Here is a 15,869-nt window from a genome sequence, read left to right as displayed (position 1 = left end):
TCTGAATTGCTAGTATTAATCAAATAAGCAAGTAAGCAACTAGCAAATAAACATTTAATTGATAAACAACACAATAATCATGATTTGCAAGTATGTATAATATGTAGTATGAAAAAAAAAGAATAGATATGCATAAAGTCCCCAAAAGTATCGAAAAACGGTAAATTAGGGGAATGATTACTCACCTTATTGGCTAGGCGAATAAACCGAAGATTACGATTAAACGAGTGAAACTAGTGTGTCAAGTTATCTGACCCAAACAGACCTAATACTTATACAATTGAAAATAGAGTTAAAACCGAGAACATAGATGCTGGAATCAATCCAAACGGATGCATAGAACTTCGGTTAGGATATTTTTAATGAATAAGTGAGTTGTACCTTACCAGAATCTGAACTGCGAGTAGGGAGTCGGGTTTTGTTCAGTAGACTCAAAATCTCAAAATAAACATAAAAGTCTTTTGGCCTGAAAGCTAACTTTGACCAGAAGATAGAGAATCGAATAGCCATATATTTTGACTATTATGCCCTAAAACGGACCGTCATCAAATTGGCACGGTAAATCCCCTCACTATCATAAGATTAAGGACTTTTGTAAAGGAGATCAAAATCTACAACTCGAAGAATGCAACTTACCCAAAAGTGGATTGGAACTAAGAGAAAATTGTGGTCAACGAGGTCTTGAACACCAAAGTCACCTAGTCTTGATTAAATCTTGAAAAATTTGATGACAGGGAATGGAAATTTCATGGGATATGGGGAGGATGGCTGGAAGTCAGTAATTTTTAGGGTTTAGATATGTATTTTGATTAAATATTAAAAGTTATAATGCATTTATGAAGTAATCCACTCGATTAGGAAATGAAATAAGCTATTAATGAGAAAATCATGTATAATAACTAACAAATATTCAGCTTAGACAACAAGAAAACAATTATGATGTTTTAAAACATTATTTGACATATCTTGTAGCTTAAGTTTTGTTAATTTAGTTGAAAATAGGAAAGATTTGGCACAATTAGTCATTGTACTTCTGTAAACGTGATTGTTAGCCGTTTTAAGTGATTTTAAAAGTTTCTTAGCATTGTTTGGCGAGTTTGAAAGTAAAGAAAATATAAATTAAGTTAAACAAAGTTAAATAACAATAAAGAATTTCATTCCCCTCCCTAATCGGGTAAACGAATGCGAATACAAATATGAAAAATCCGAAATGTTACAGTCTCCCCTAATTTTGGTAATTTCGTCCCAAAACTAGAGAAAACTAAAACAAATATAGTGTTAAAATAATTATTTAAGGAAAATCTTTTTAAATAAAATTTAGCATAACATGGAATGTCAAGTAGTCGGAGAAACGCTTTAAATAAATATCCGATAAGGGCACTTATATATAGGATGTATCAGCGGCGTATCCATTATGATCTTATCATCTTTATATATTTACTGTTACTCAAAACTATTTTCGGTACTAAACTATGACACACAACTGTACGAATTATGATTTCCATGCGAGTACTTAGATAATTATGTATGCATCAATAATTACTTAGATCGTCAGATGGTCCATATAATTCGTCTCATTGTGTGGGTTACAAAAACATTTTAAAGACGTAACTTTGTGAGAAAGTAGAAGTTTTAATTAGTCTTAAACGTAAAATCAGGAGATCATAAATGTATAAAATATTTATAATAAAGCAAATGAGATGAACATTTGAGTTTGATTAATGAAAATAGAGAAATTTTTAAAACTTCTTAAAACTGAAAGGAGACGAAATCCTTGACGTTGATATTAAAATTTTTGAATGAGATAACGAAAAGATTGATTGTGGTGAACGAGCATAGGAATATAAGATAACCAACCAATGAACTTTTGTGAACTTAACAAATAAATATAACAAACAAGATTTTTATAAATTTACAAAATATAAACAACGTGAAATTTTCCATCATGTTAAAGGTTACCCTATGATTTAGGAATTCACTGTATACATAACTAGTATTTTACCGGCACATTGCGCCGAGACAAGTCGGTAACAGTCTAGCGTTGTCGGTCCTAAGCGTTGATATGGTAAGTCGACGCAAATTCAGTCGGTTTCGGTTACGTGCGTTATTGTACCGGAACTAAAACAAACAAATTATAAAATTGAGGTAGACTAATGAGATGGTGTCAGCTGGTATAACTCGAGTGTTGGTAAAACCTGATCGTTGTCAATCCTGGAGTTAAAGCTCAAGTCTACGCAAGTTTGGTTGGTTTCCGGAACGTTCGTTACGGTATCGAATATAAAAGAATAAATCAAAGTCAGTTGGTTTTCGTTATGTTCGTTACGATGGCGGTGGATCAGTGTAGCCAAGGCACTGTAAAATAGGAGCTTTGTCGGTCCCGGTCATGCAGCGGTGTGTTGGCGCGAATTTGCTCATTTTCGGTTACATTTGTTAGAGTAACGAAACTAATACCCAAGTGTTGTGAATATCGGGTTTCGCGGAAGTGAGTCGGCAAAACCATAACATTTTTAGTCCTAGCGTTGCGACGGCGAGTCGACAAAAATTCGTTTACATTCTTTACGATACTAGAACTAAAACATAAAAGGTCGGTTAAACCCGAGTGTTGGTAAAACCCGAACGTTGTCGATACCAGGGATTGCGACATTGAATTGGTAAAACCCGAACATTTTCGGTCTTGGGCATTACGATGGTGAATTGACACGAATAACCATTTAATTATTAAAATTAAAAAAAGGATTACTTAGCCAATATCATAGTGACAAATGGACCAATAATACTCTTGTGTCGTCAAACTTTTCATTTATATTATATAATAATATCTAAAATATTATTTATAATAGTATCAGGCGTGCTTATATAAAAGTTATAAACATCAAGTTGTAAGTAACAAAAGACTTGTATCAAAATCAAAAACCATAAAATCAATTACTAGTACATATGTTTTTCATAAATCCAAAATCAATTACTAGTACAGCTGTTTTTCATAAATCTCAACTACATTTCAGAGTTAAACAGCTCCCAGTTATTTAATGAGAGACGATGTTTGTATTAATGTATTTTATACTAGGATAAAGCCCCGTGTATCACACGTGTGGTTAAAAAAACAAAAAAGTTAAATTTATTAATATTTATAATAATATATCTTATGGATTCATAAGATATAAAAAAATACATAGATTAATAAGAATAATTTGTATTTGTATTTTAAAAGAAATCAACATGGAATTTTGTGAATCCATACCAATTAAGAAAAAGAGAATGATATCATCAATTCATCATAGTTGAGTTGTTAAGCTACAAACATTTTAAAAGCAAGGCAGTGGGTTTTGATTTCCACAAACAACTTGTTTTTCATTTTATCATTCAAGAAGGAAAAATTGTAAAAATGAAAGCATGTACACTTGGCAACCTATACGTAAGGTCTAATTGAATGGCAGTTCAATTCCCATATGTGAAAGGTATAATTAAATAACATGTTTTATATATTATCTTACTTGCACCATATTTTTTTAGCAATTTTAAACGTTCTCCTTTTCGACCTTTTCATGTGTTGTTTCACTTATATGGAATTATGTTTTATATTGAATAGTTGAATGATATGATATTTTAGAATATAATAAATTGTCTTTTAATATTTACATAACACGTTTGGCTAAGTAATTTGTAGTTGTATGCCAATAACATTCGTTTAAAATTATATTATGTTACACTTTATAATAGTCCATACACAATAATCGATCAACAATTAAGCAAACAAGAAAACATCTGGCCAAAACATACTGATAAACATTTTGTCCACATACATTAAAATAAAAGTGCACCCCAAAATGCATCATGTTCCAAACACAATGTCCACATACATAAAAGTAACTAGTTCACCCTAAAATACATCAAGTTTTAAACGTGGTCCACGGCTCGTATAGGCTTGTATGGTCGTTTTCCGGCAGCGATTAAGGCAATCTGAATTTTTCTACAAATGTTTTCTATACGGTTATATAGGCTTATACGAGCCATATAGACATACTAGTTTGATCCTCCCGTGTTACGGGAGTTTATTTAAGTTTTTGTTTTTAATTGTTTTGCTATTTTATGATGATTTATTTTATATTTAAATGTAGTTTGTTTTAATGTAATACATATATATTAGTTTGTTATTATATTTTTTTGCGTTTTGGTATTTTCAATTGAGATGTATAGGTTTTTTAGATTTTTAACGAACAAAAATACACGAACACGCAAATGTTGATTTTTTTAAATGAACAAACATGAACACAAATATCTGTCTAATGAAAAAAGGGACGTTGATGTAGTTGACGATGGCGGGTAGTATCGGAAGTTAACCGGCGATGGAGATGATAGACCAACAATGGAGAACATATAAAGATAAATTAAATTAGGATTTGAGGATGAAAGTTTTTACCAATAAATAAGATATTATAACCCATTTGAGAGCTATTAGGGTTTAGCAAGACATATAACCCGTTGAAATTATTCTCACAAATAAATGAGATGTAATAACCCGTATAAGGGTTATCCGGGTTTGGTGAGACCCATGACCCGCGAAAATTATTGTTTGATTATGAAAGAGTTTCACAAATAAATGAGATGTTATAACCCATTTAAGACTATCTGGGTTTGGTAATACCCGTACCCACGATTTCGGGTCAAATGCATGAGAAGCCTCCATTTAGAAATCTTAGCAATCTGGTGGCTCTAGAGAATGGGGGAGAAGAACAACACGCAAGATGTTATGGTAGACAATTATATAGATAGTTTGATGGGGGTGGTGTCGAGAATTACATCCCCAAATTAATCCAATCTTTTTGTCGAGAGATTTGTGTATATTTTATTGAAGCAAATGGAGTCGGGTCGGGTATAAATAAATAAATATTGTTGGCTTCAAACACAAATCAATCGGTATTCTTTGCCGAAATCTTGATCACTGTAACAAGAACTCGAAGTCACACCTAAATGGCTCCAAAGAAATCAAAGCAGCAGGAATTATTCACACCTAAAAAGATGAAGCTGAAAAAGGATTCCAAGAAGAAGAAATTGAAGAAGAAAAAGATATCAAACGCCGCAGCACCGGCGGCTACCGTCGATTCTGATTGGTGGATTTCCTTCTGTGAGAAAAACCCACCTCTTCCTGGTACTATTATTATTATTATTATTATTATTATTATTGTTTCTTTCTATCATTTTCCTTTCAGTTCTATTCTAGTTTCTTACATTATTTCATCTGTACAGATTTAGGGTTTATCTTAAAATCTTGTGATTTTTAGGTTTGAAATTAATGCCAATTGATTATTCTATTTTCTCACATTATTTCATCTGTTCAGATTTATGGTTTTGGAGCTTATTATTTGTGATTTATATGTCATATAACAACAATCTAAAATTGTAAATGCTGTGCCTGTTGTTTTTTTTCTAATTTCTCAATACACATGTAAAATGCGTTAATTCTTTGCATATTTCGTGTCAATTGAAATCAAAAAACTCGTTTTTAATGCTTTGTAAATTGTTCTAATCAGTTTACAACACCACCATAATAACACGTTTGCAGGTTCAATGGTGCCTGAAGACGAAGAACAAGGATTCAAATACTTTTTCCATGTATCAAAGAAAACCTTCGAGTACATATGTTCGTTAGTAAGAGAAGACCTAATTTCCCAACCCCCTGCGGGTCTCATCAACATTGAAGGAAGACTTCTTAGTGTAGAAAAACAAGTTGCAATCGCATTAAGACGGTTAGCGTCAGGCGAGTCACAAGTGTCGGTCGGTGCATCGTTCGGCGTCGGTCAATCCACCGTTTCACAAGTCACGTGGCGCTTCATAGAAGCCATGGAAGAACGAGGCCGACACCACCTCAAATGGCCCGATGATAATAATTTACAAAGCGTTAAAAACGAGTTCGAGAAAACGTTTAATTTACCTAACTGTTGTGGCGCGATCGATGCCACTCATATAATTATGACTTTACCCGCGGTCCAAACATCGGATGATTGGTGTGATCAGGTTAAAAATTATAGTATGTTAGTACAAGGTATTGTTGATGACAAATCAAGGTTTCTTGATATTGTAACGGGCTGGCCCGGTGGTATGACGATTCCAAAACTATTGAAGTTCTCGGGTTTTTATAAACTTTGTGAGTCGGGTGAGCGATTAAACGGAAACCCGGTAATATTATCTAACGAAATGGAGATCAGAGAGTTCATCGTCGGCGGTGCTAATTATCCGCTTCTTCCATGGTTAATAACGCCTTATAACGAGAGTGATGAGGTGTCGGGTTTGAATGCAGTTCATGAGGCTGCGAGATCTGTTGCTGTGAGGGCGTTTTCACAACTAAAAGGAAGTTGGAGGATTCTGAATAAGGTTATGTGGCGGCCCGATAAGAAGAAGCTGCCTAGTATTATTGTGGTATGTTGTTTGCTTCATAATATTATTATAGATTGTGGGGATTGTATTGAACCGGATGTTTCATTGTCGGGCCATCATGATTCGGGGTATGTTGAACAATGGTGTAAACAGGCTGATCCTGTTGGTAGAAAGATGAGAGAGAATCTAGCTGCACATTTGGAACATATCAAGTGAGAATGATTGTAATTGTTCTTGAAACAAGGATATTCTAATTTTATCTTAATTGCCATTGTAAGGTTGGGTGTAGTGGGTGACAAAAAATGGCGAAAAGGGCGATTTTTTGGTTGAACACCGCCCCCCCAAGCGATATTGGGGCGAAATTTGGGTTGGGGGGGGGGAGGTGATGATTGTTGGTCGCTGGGTGTGTGTGTGTGTTTATTAATACTAGACGGGTGCCCGCGCGATGCAGCGGGAAACATAGACTTGGTAATCATGTAACATATTTATGGGTGTTCATTGTTTAATTTGAAGCCGTAAAACTGTTGAAATCAGTCATTGGTATGATTTCACGGTTGATCTTTTATTTAGCTTTTAGCCAGTCGTTTTCAATTTCAATGGTTCGGTGTCGGTTTACGACAACAAAAATTTTTACTAACAGTTTGGTTCACGGTTTAACTTGAAAACTATCAAAACCATACCGCAAACACCCATACACAAAATGTTATTTTTTTAACTAAAAAAAACTATAACAATATCATACTCAAATTAAAAAGAAAAATATTCTTGTTTTTATGGTAAAAAATTTTTAAATAAATATTAACGTACGAAAAAGTTATTAACGTTTAAAAATCATTGTGGAAGTTGAGTTAAAAATGAAAATATAAATAAACATTAGTAAAAGACTCTTTTTATCCTTGTTTAAATTTATACTATGTGCTTTATTACTTGTAAATTACTTAAAAAGATGTGTTTTAATTTACCCTCATTTAGTGTATTATATATAGTAAAGATTATATGTGTATGTGTGTGTAGGGCTACAACACCGTTACACCCTAAAACAAAAATTAACCATTTGGCAACTGGACGTCACATGCCGTAAATCGCCCATTTTGTAGCCCCTCCACTACACATAGTCTAAGTGGCATAGGTTTTGAGTGTACTTTTATGATGTTTATTTCTTTAGAAGCTATTGAAATGTACGGGTCGGCCTAGGTAGGTAACTATTATTATTATTATTAACTATTATTATTATTATTATTTTATATTTTTGATGTACTTTCTTTTTTTAATCATTTTGTTTTAACCTAACGAGGCTATGTGTAGTGGAGGGGCGACAATTGAGGCGAATTGTGATACGTGGCGCCCAGTCAACAAAGGGTGTGATTTTATTTTTGGGGTGTAATGGTGTAAGGGCTACAAGTTGGGTCTACAGTTTCTTTTTTTATTATTTTCTTTTTATAATTAAACTAATTAAATAAAAACCAATTTATTTTAATAATTAAATAAAAATGTACTAAAATTAAAAAATAATACAAAAAAATACATAAAACTAAAAAAAAACACACAAATAATAAAAATAAATTATAATAAAAAAACACACCACAACAAAATACATATAAAAATACAAATAAAAAAACTAATCTATTCGTCCTCGTCGTCCTCCTCCTCCTTGTCTTCGTCCTCCTCTTCGTCCTCATCTTCGTCCTCAACGGGACGATTATCCCACACGTGTTGAACCAAATCCGCCTTCAGTTGGTAATGTATATCACTTGAGGTGAGCTGGTGAATGTTATACGTTCGTTGGTCTTGGGTTGGTTCAGGGAACTGTTCTGGAACGCTTCCTGGTATATAGTGTTGACATATTGCTTTTCCCTCGTCTTCTAAAATCATATTATGCAATATGATACACGTATACATGGCATCGCTCATTTTTGCCAATGTCTATACACGACAAGGGTTTTTCACATAATACCAACGTTTTTTTAGAACCCCGAAACACCTCACTATATCCTTTCTCGCGGACTCTTGCTTCTTCTTAAAATAATCTCTTTTTTCTTCTATAGGGTCTTGAAACGTCTTGACAATGATCGAGTACTCTGATATATCCCATCTCCCAAATAGTATCCGTGACGATAAAAGGTATCGTTGGCATAAAACGGTAAGACCGGTATGCTACGGCTGATGTAATACTCTAACACGGGTGACGCGTTGAGAACGTTTATATCGTTGTTGGACCCGACTGAGCCGAAGTAGGCTGACCAATCCAGAGGTCGTGTGAACAAATGGCTTGAAGACTAACCGTTTGCATCCCATGGTCACCACGGTGTATTGACCTCGTCATGCGGTTGGACAGTTGGCCCACTCCCAATGCATGCAATTTATACTCCCGATCATGTCTGGAAAAGAATGTTTGCTTTCGTGTACATCATATATGCGAGTCAGGTCGTTTGAAGTAGGAATCCTCAGATAACGACGAGGGTATAATTGTATTATCCCGATACAAATAAATTATTAAAAAATATTTATATTAAAAACAATAGTTAATACAAACAATTTAAATTTTACCGATGAAAAATTCTCCAACGCATCTCTCGTTGTTGTCTCAGCCATCTTTAAATACTCGTCGTTGATATCGGTCGTGTTGCCGTATGCAAGGATGCGTAAAGCCGAAGTACACTTTTGGATGCAGAGAATCCTAAATATCCTCTTGCGTCGGGTTTCTGTTGAAAATACTCATACTCCCGCTCCATATCTCCAGCGATGCACAAAAATAAACGCTTGGACATCCGAAAACGACGTCGAAACATAGCGTCGTTAAATGTAGGTGTGTCGTTGAAGTAGTCCTTCATCAAACGAGCGTTCGCTTGCGTACGATCCCGAAGGATATATGACCGTCTACGTGGTGCCGTAGACGGAGCAGAGCCGGTTACCATGTTATTGGCGACGGCCCGAACCACGTTCGTGACCTCTAAATGCTCTTCCACCACTTGTCGATGAATCTGATGAATTCTTCTGCTCTCGTTGATTAATTGATCCCAAATCTTGGCAGAGTTCGTGGAATCCGGGGAACCCATTGAGTTTGAAGAAGTATGAAAATAATAAAAATGATTGGTATATTTATGTTTGGGTTTGTGTATGATATGGTGAAAATGGTTTAATTGGTTTGATATTTATATTAAGTTTTTAATTTAATTTATTTTTTTATAGCCGTTGCCCCCCCCCCCCCCAACGGTAACATTATTATTATTATTATATTATTATTTTCAATTCTAGTCGGCGACAAGTAAACCCCGCCCCCGTCCCAAATCGCCCACATATCAATCGGGGGGCGGTGTTTGCGCCCTTCCTCGCCTCATTTCGCACCCAACCTTCGCCCACTACGTTTGGCCTGATGACCTATGCTGGATAAGATATGTGTTTGACGATAGTTTCCATGCCATTTGAATATGTTCCTGCGTGTGCATCAATAATGTGTTAAGTTGTTAGAAACATAAAATTATATAAAAACTAAAATGATAGGAATACAGATTTTACTTAAATATGGCCTTTCCCTTTTTTATATAAAAAAAATGAAACTGAGTAACAGGTACACCCGATACCCTCGAGTATGCCCAATATCTAAAGAGTAATTACTTCAGACGGTCAAAAATAAACAAAAACTAAACCCAAATTGAACCGTTAACTTATTTGAGATTGTCGAAAATAGAGAACAAGTTTCTTAACACGAATACAAGGAACACAAAATCTAATGCTTTGATCAACAAGCTTAAAAGTTGAAAATTCTTAAGTAAAAACATTATCAACTTTCTAAACAATAAGCCTAGCCCTCAACTTATAAGTGAGAATCATATTGTAGTTTGTAAATAGTCAATCAGATAATATAGGAAACTCAATTTAAATAAAAATAAAAATAAAAAGCATCTTGATCTTCTCCAAAGAAAATATGCCCAGTCCAACAAACTACAACTCATTGAGATAATATCATCATATATATCTTAAAACGTGAAGAGTCAATTTTGGGTTTCATACCGTTAAACTTAGGTTATACGAAGTATATTTTTTGCCCTTTTCATTTTTGTTTTTCTGAGATGTTCACGGATTTTGTTCTCATTTCTTACAAATTCGGTGTAACGCATGGGTTGTAAAAGCTTGTATATAAGAAAAAACAAAATTAACAACTTGATTTTAATAGCATCGTGTGCCCTGCTTGTGGTGCGCGCATATAATGTATATATGTGTGAACCCTCGGGTGGGCAAAAGTAAAATTGCACTAATTTTGACGTTATTTTACTAATTTTGTGAAAATAACGTTAAAAGTGATGGAAGGTTAATCAGGCATCATGTGGTGGCGTTAATAGACGAAAGACAAGGGTACATGCACCAATCAACCGGCGTCCCGATGATTGAGTGCTATGTGCCTTATGTAATATGTCCAAGGCTTGATGCAAAACTACTATCGAGCCGGGGGTCTCACCGGAAGCAGCCTCTCTATCCCCATGGGGTAGAGGTAAGGCTGTCTACATCATACCCTCCTCAGACCCTACCATAGCTTTGCTATTGGTGGGATATACTGAGTACGATGATGATGATGATATATTTTAATAGCATCGTAACAATCTAGATTTAGTACATTAAAAATTGTGTAGTGGAGTCCTATACCTATTTAAGAGTATCCTAATTTCTATCCACTTTAAAATAATGGCATGATTGACCTAAGATAAAGTTTACCAAACAGTAATCATACAACCACTTTATTCCTCGTTTTCACTTACTGATGATGATCATTTATTTAAAAGGTGTACCTTCCATTTTCGTTCACAAATTATTTAATGTTTTCGTTATCAAATATTAATCGTTGAATAATTAACCATTCAAATTTTGATTTTGCGTAAGATATTGATAAGGTTTATCTTGTCAAGTGATGAGAGTTTAAATCTTATTGAGTAACAAATAATAATAATAAAAAAGAGAGTTGTTTAATAAATACGTGTAAATAAATTTATCTTGATTAAGTTTTGGTTTTCTTTTATAATATGACCTTATGTGACATAAAAGGTATATATCGAAATTACTTTGTCTTACAAAAGTTTTATCATAGTTAAATAATAAATGTTGAAGTGCAAAAAGCAGAAGAGCAAGCCTTTACTTCACCCAAAGGAACGAAAGATTACTTCTAATGGAAAGGGTGAAACGGGTTTCTAACCCCAACCAACCAATAAGTTTCAAAGAAATTGTTGATTGCCAGCTTTAACAAATAAAATTGTTTAATATTTTTTTTATCTTTAATAGCATATGGAGAGAAATCGTGTTATTTCTGTAATCAGGTGTGAATTGAATTAACAAGATAGTAGAGGATATTGATAAACTATAAGTCAAACGTATATTGAAAGAAATAAATCAATATATAAATGATGAAACACGAAATTCCCCTCGGTCTAATAATTACTTAGTTCAAGGGAAAGATCAAGTGTTTCTCACGATGGGTTTAGTATTATCCGGCGTGAATGAGTAGATTCACATATAAAACAAAACACTGTGAACTCGTTACGAGAATGAGATTGGGGGGGGGGGGGGGGTTTCTTCTCGTAACCCCCATCCGACGTGAGAATCAATATTTGTTATGACTATATAGAAACAATATTCTCTCTTGGAAGCTAGAGAGTGTTGCCAAGTAGGTATTCCAATGTTGGATCCTTTACCGTTTGTGGGTAATTTGGTATTTATAGCCGATAGAGAGGAGAGGGTGCCTGGAGACATAACATCCAGCGCCTTGATATACGTGTGGTGCATGAGATAACAGCTGACAAATGAATGTTATTAACTAATTGACGAGTTTGATACCCTACCTCTACAATACCATTAGAACTTAGAATAGTACGATATCAATCAATTAATCAAGCCCTGTATATCCCACCACATAGCACGCTATCAGTAGGGTCAGAGGAGGCTGGGATGTAGGCAAGTCTTTCCTATATCCGTGAGAATAGAAAGGCTGCTTCCAGAGAGACCCACGGCTCATAAAGCTATATAAAGGTAAACATAGTAAAGATACATCCTACAAGTAAAGACACTTAGCTATATATAGATAACAAACTATCAAATAGCAAGGAATCTATAACAAACTAAGAATATGGCATAAGAACAAAAGCAACATCAAACCAAAAATATACATAAACAACAAGGAGCTAGGCTAGCCAACTAGACCTTAAATACAAAGCTAAGCTAACTAGGTACATTCCCCTAGAAGTCGCTAACATTAATCCTACGTCTCCACGAATCTCTATCCTGGACAATCAAATCAAAATCTACCAATATTATTGCTTGAAATAAAATTAAATTTGTAGTGTATTATTTTATTTATTATATGTTTTAATTTTGCCGGTAGTTTTCTTATTATTTATTTTCCATGCAAATATTTAAATGAAATAGAGTTAAAGAGACCCACCGGCTATTATCTTCTCCACCATCAAGATTCCCTCACCGCCCTTTTCATATTAACTTTCAAATTCTCCACTTCATTCTCTAAATTCCCCAATAAAGGATTATATATTTATCCACTTCTTCCCCTTTGAATTTTAAACATTTAATTCTTAAATTTAAATTCAATCCTTTTATTCACCATTCTTCACAATTCATAATATATATTCTTGAGTTTTCATATGTTGCAAATTGTAACTTACAAATGGATATGAAGGAATCAAATATGTCTGAAAAGTCAAACTCCCAATTGGGTTCAAAGTCAACGGAATTGGGTGTTGACTTTAAGAACTTTGATGTGCAACTGGATAAACATTTAGCAAAGATTTGGTCAAAGGAGAGAGAAATTCAGGAAGAATGGGAGATTGATTTGACTAAACTGGATATAAACAATGTTATTGCTGATCATGCTACTGTTTACAAGGGTGTCTATGATGATCAAGATGTGGCAGGTTATTTTTTATATTTATTTTCTTGATATTAAATTGTCACTATGCTATTATAAGGTTATATTTACTGAATTATGGAATTTTATAGTTAAGGTATTGGATTGGAGCGATGGTGGTGGTGTTACTGTTGCCCAGGCTTTCGCTCTTCGTGCAACGTTTGAGCGAGAAGTTGCGGTTTGGTATAAACTCGATCATCCAAATATCACAAAGGTCAATTTCGGTTATTGTTTTATTTCTAACGGGTCAAATAAAAAACAACAGCGTATAAAAAGTGTTTTTTTATGCTTATAGTCTGCTTAATGGTTTTATTTAAAAAAAACTAAATTAAAATGTTTTCATTTCACCTGTGTCACTCTTAGTAACTTTTTTCTTTTTAATTAATGGTGACTTGAATACAATTGTAGTTCATTGGGGCTTCAGTGGGAATATTGAAACTCAAGATCCCATCAAACAACGATTCGAATACGGGCCAAAAGCCTCTACCATATCGCGCTTGTTGTGTTGTAGTCGAATATCTTCAAGGCGGGACTGTCAAAAATTTCTTGATCAGAAACTCAAGGAAGAAATTATCTTTCAAAGTGGTCATTCAATTTGCTCTTGATATATCTAGAGGGTGAGTTTTATTTTTAGCATGGTGTATTGTTTAGTTATTAACTAGTTCACCATTGTTCTCTCAGATTAAGCTATCTTCACTCCAAAAAGATCGTTCACCGAGATGTTAAAACTGAAAATATGCTGTTAGATACAGATGGAACACTTAAGATTGCTGATTTTCGAGTTGCTCATGTTAAAGCACAAAATTGTAGAGACATGACTGGTGAAACTGGAAGTCTTGGATACATGGCACCAGAGGTATGTATAACGGCTATAGGTGATAAGAATGAACGGGTTAGATAACGAGTCATAAGTTCATAATGGGTTGAGTAAACCCAAATTGGTCCAAAAAGTTTAGATTTTCTAAAGATAATAATGGTTATAACAGTTATATATCTTTTTAAAGTAACATAACTTTTATAATATTTTATGCTATGAAAATATATATATTTTAAATTACTCTGTTGTTTAATGGGTTTGCCTTTAGGTTCTTGCAGGAAAACCGTATAATAGGAAATGTGACGTTTATAGTTTCGGGATATGTTTATGGGAGATTTATTGTTGTGATGTGCCTTATGCCGGTCTTAGTTTTGACGAAGTATCTTCTGCAGTTATTCATCAGGTACCATTATAATGATAATCGTTGTTGTAATTACAGTTACTGACTCATTTTCAACTACAAGTGTTGTTCGGTCATTGAACCAGTGACTATTGTTTTTTTTATTTTAACAAAAAGATTGGTTAATCTGGAGATGGGCATTGACTTGTGGGTTTGTTTAATTGCATACAACTTCATTTTCAGTAAATCTATACAGAAATTTAAGAAAATAAATAAAACACAACAATGCATTCCGCTGTCTTATAAATATCGCTATCTGAGATAACGACATTGACTTTTCCGATGACGTCGTTATCTTGGATGACGACATACCCCTTTTTAAACATTTATAAAGAGTCACCTTCGCGGTATCCTTGATTTTATAACCAACCATTCTTAAAAACAAAAAGATTAGACTTAGTAGTTCTATAAATAAAACAAATTTAAAAAGATATATACTATTTAAACTGAACGATATATTTGAGACATTTATGTATTGATATTTTTGTTGCAGAACTTAGTGCCTAACATTCCAAAGTGCTGTCCAAGTTCTTTTGAGAGCATTTTGAAGAAATGTTGGGATGCAAACCCAGAGAAAAGGCCGGAAATGGAGGAGATTGTGAAGTTGTTAGAGGCAGTAGACACTAGCAAAGGTGGTGGCATGGTGTTGGAGGATGACGAAGCCCCCGGTTGTTTCTGCTTCCTCCGCCGTGGTCCTTGATCTTATGCCCACCATCATTTGTAGGGTACTACGGTTGGGTTTTATGCAAAATGATTCAAGAGGTTTATTGCCTTGTAAATAACATTTTTTTTGTTTCTTAGTTTTTTCTCACCTGACCAGCTTTCTTTTAAGGTATATTTGTTATTTGAACTCAAAAGAGAAAATATAACATAATTTAACCCATTCCTAGGTGTTGAAATTGCCATATGATCATCTTAAATAAACCCTATTCCAATCCAATAGGTGGTGGGCCGATCACCTTTATTTTCGGGACACTTGCCGAATCAGAATCATTGTTCGTATATTACACATAAATGTGAGTATGTTGTGGTGCTGCCAAAGTGGCGTGAAACAAGCCAGGTCAACAAGGTTAGCGCCCACCACCATAACACATTGAGCCACATGGGGCGTTAACCCCTTCCATCGGATCTCCTTCACGGACATCACACACGTGAAATGTACGAAAGCTCAACAATTTAAGTTTATTCACTCTTCCACATTTAACCCCACCATAACACACTTGTTAGTTTGTTAAAATGTGAAAGCTCACTTTTATGCAGCTGGTTTCACCCCTCCCACGACACATGTCTCAAACACTAGAAAACTTCAAAGATATTTCTCCCAGTGAGCCCGCTCCAGTACCCGACACTTGAGTCCGCCCCTAATTCTAGTG

The 15,869-nt window shown here is 34.4% G+C and overlaps 2 protein-coding genes across 2 annotated transcripts; both read left to right on the top strand.

Annotated features, from left to right (window-relative positions):
• Positions 1 to 4,929: 4,929 nt before the first annotated feature.
• Positions 4,930 to 6,678, top strand: LOC143622163 (protein ANTAGONIST OF LIKE HETEROCHROMATIN PROTEIN 1-like). The gene is made up of 2 exons (XM_077093382.1): positions 4,930 to 5,149; positions 5,564 to 6,678. The coding sequence occupies exons 1-2, from the start codon at positions 4,972 to 4,974 to the stop codon at positions 6,589 to 6,591; spliced, it is 1,206 nt and encodes a 401-aa protein (XP_076949497.1). The 5' UTR covers positions 4,930 to 4,971; the 3' UTR covers positions 6,592 to 6,678.
• A 6,336-nt stretch (positions 6,679 to 13,014) lies between these two features.
• On the top strand, positions 13,015 to 15,362 carry LOC143622162 (serine/threonine-protein kinase 54-like). Its single transcript, XM_077093381.1, has 6 exons — positions 13,015 to 13,286; positions 13,372 to 13,493; positions 13,688 to 13,896; positions 13,961 to 14,135; positions 14,365 to 14,499; positions 14,990 to 15,362. The coding sequence occupies exons 1-6, from the start codon at positions 13,040 to 13,042 to the stop codon at positions 15,194 to 15,196; spliced, it is 1,095 nt and encodes a 364-aa protein (XP_076949496.1). The 5' UTR covers positions 13,015 to 13,039; the 3' UTR covers positions 15,197 to 15,362.
• The last annotated feature ends 507 nt before the right edge of the window (positions 15,363 to 15,869 follow it).

Source organism: Bidens hawaiensis, unplaced genomic scaffold (assembly GCF_021521415.1).
Source record: "Bidens hawaiensis isolate Kalapana, Puna unplaced genomic scaffold, B.hawaiensis_p1.1 tig00003058_1, whole genome shotgun sequence".
Taxonomy (NCBI): domain Eukaryota; kingdom Viridiplantae; phylum Streptophyta; class Magnoliopsida; order Asterales; family Asteraceae; genus Bidens; species Bidens hawaiensis.
Note: the sequence above shows the minus strand (reverse complement) of the source record. Positions and strands in the feature narration are given on the sequence as shown.

Bases quoted from the DNA above. Each gene is read 5' to 3' on its own strand.
- LOC143622163 (XM_077093382.1), top strand. From the start codon at position 4,972: ATGGCTCCAAAGAAATCAAAGCAGCAGGAATTATTCACACCTAAAAAG. The intron at 5,150-5,563 runs GTACTATTATTA...ACACGTTTGCAG, and splicing joins GAAAAACCCACCTCTTCCTG to GTTCAATGGTGCCTGAAGAC.
- LOC143622162 (XM_077093381.1), top strand. From the start codon at position 13,040: ATGGATATGAAGGAATCAAATATGTCTGAAAAGTCAAACTCCCAATTG. The intron at 14,136-14,364 runs GTATGTATAACG...GTTTGCCTTTAG, and splicing joins TTGGATACATGGCACCAGAG to GTTCTTGCAGGAAAACCGTA. The intron at 14,500-14,989 runs GTACCATTATAA...TTTTTGTTGCAG, and splicing joins CTTCTGCAGTTATTCATCAG to AACTTAGTGCCTAACATTCC.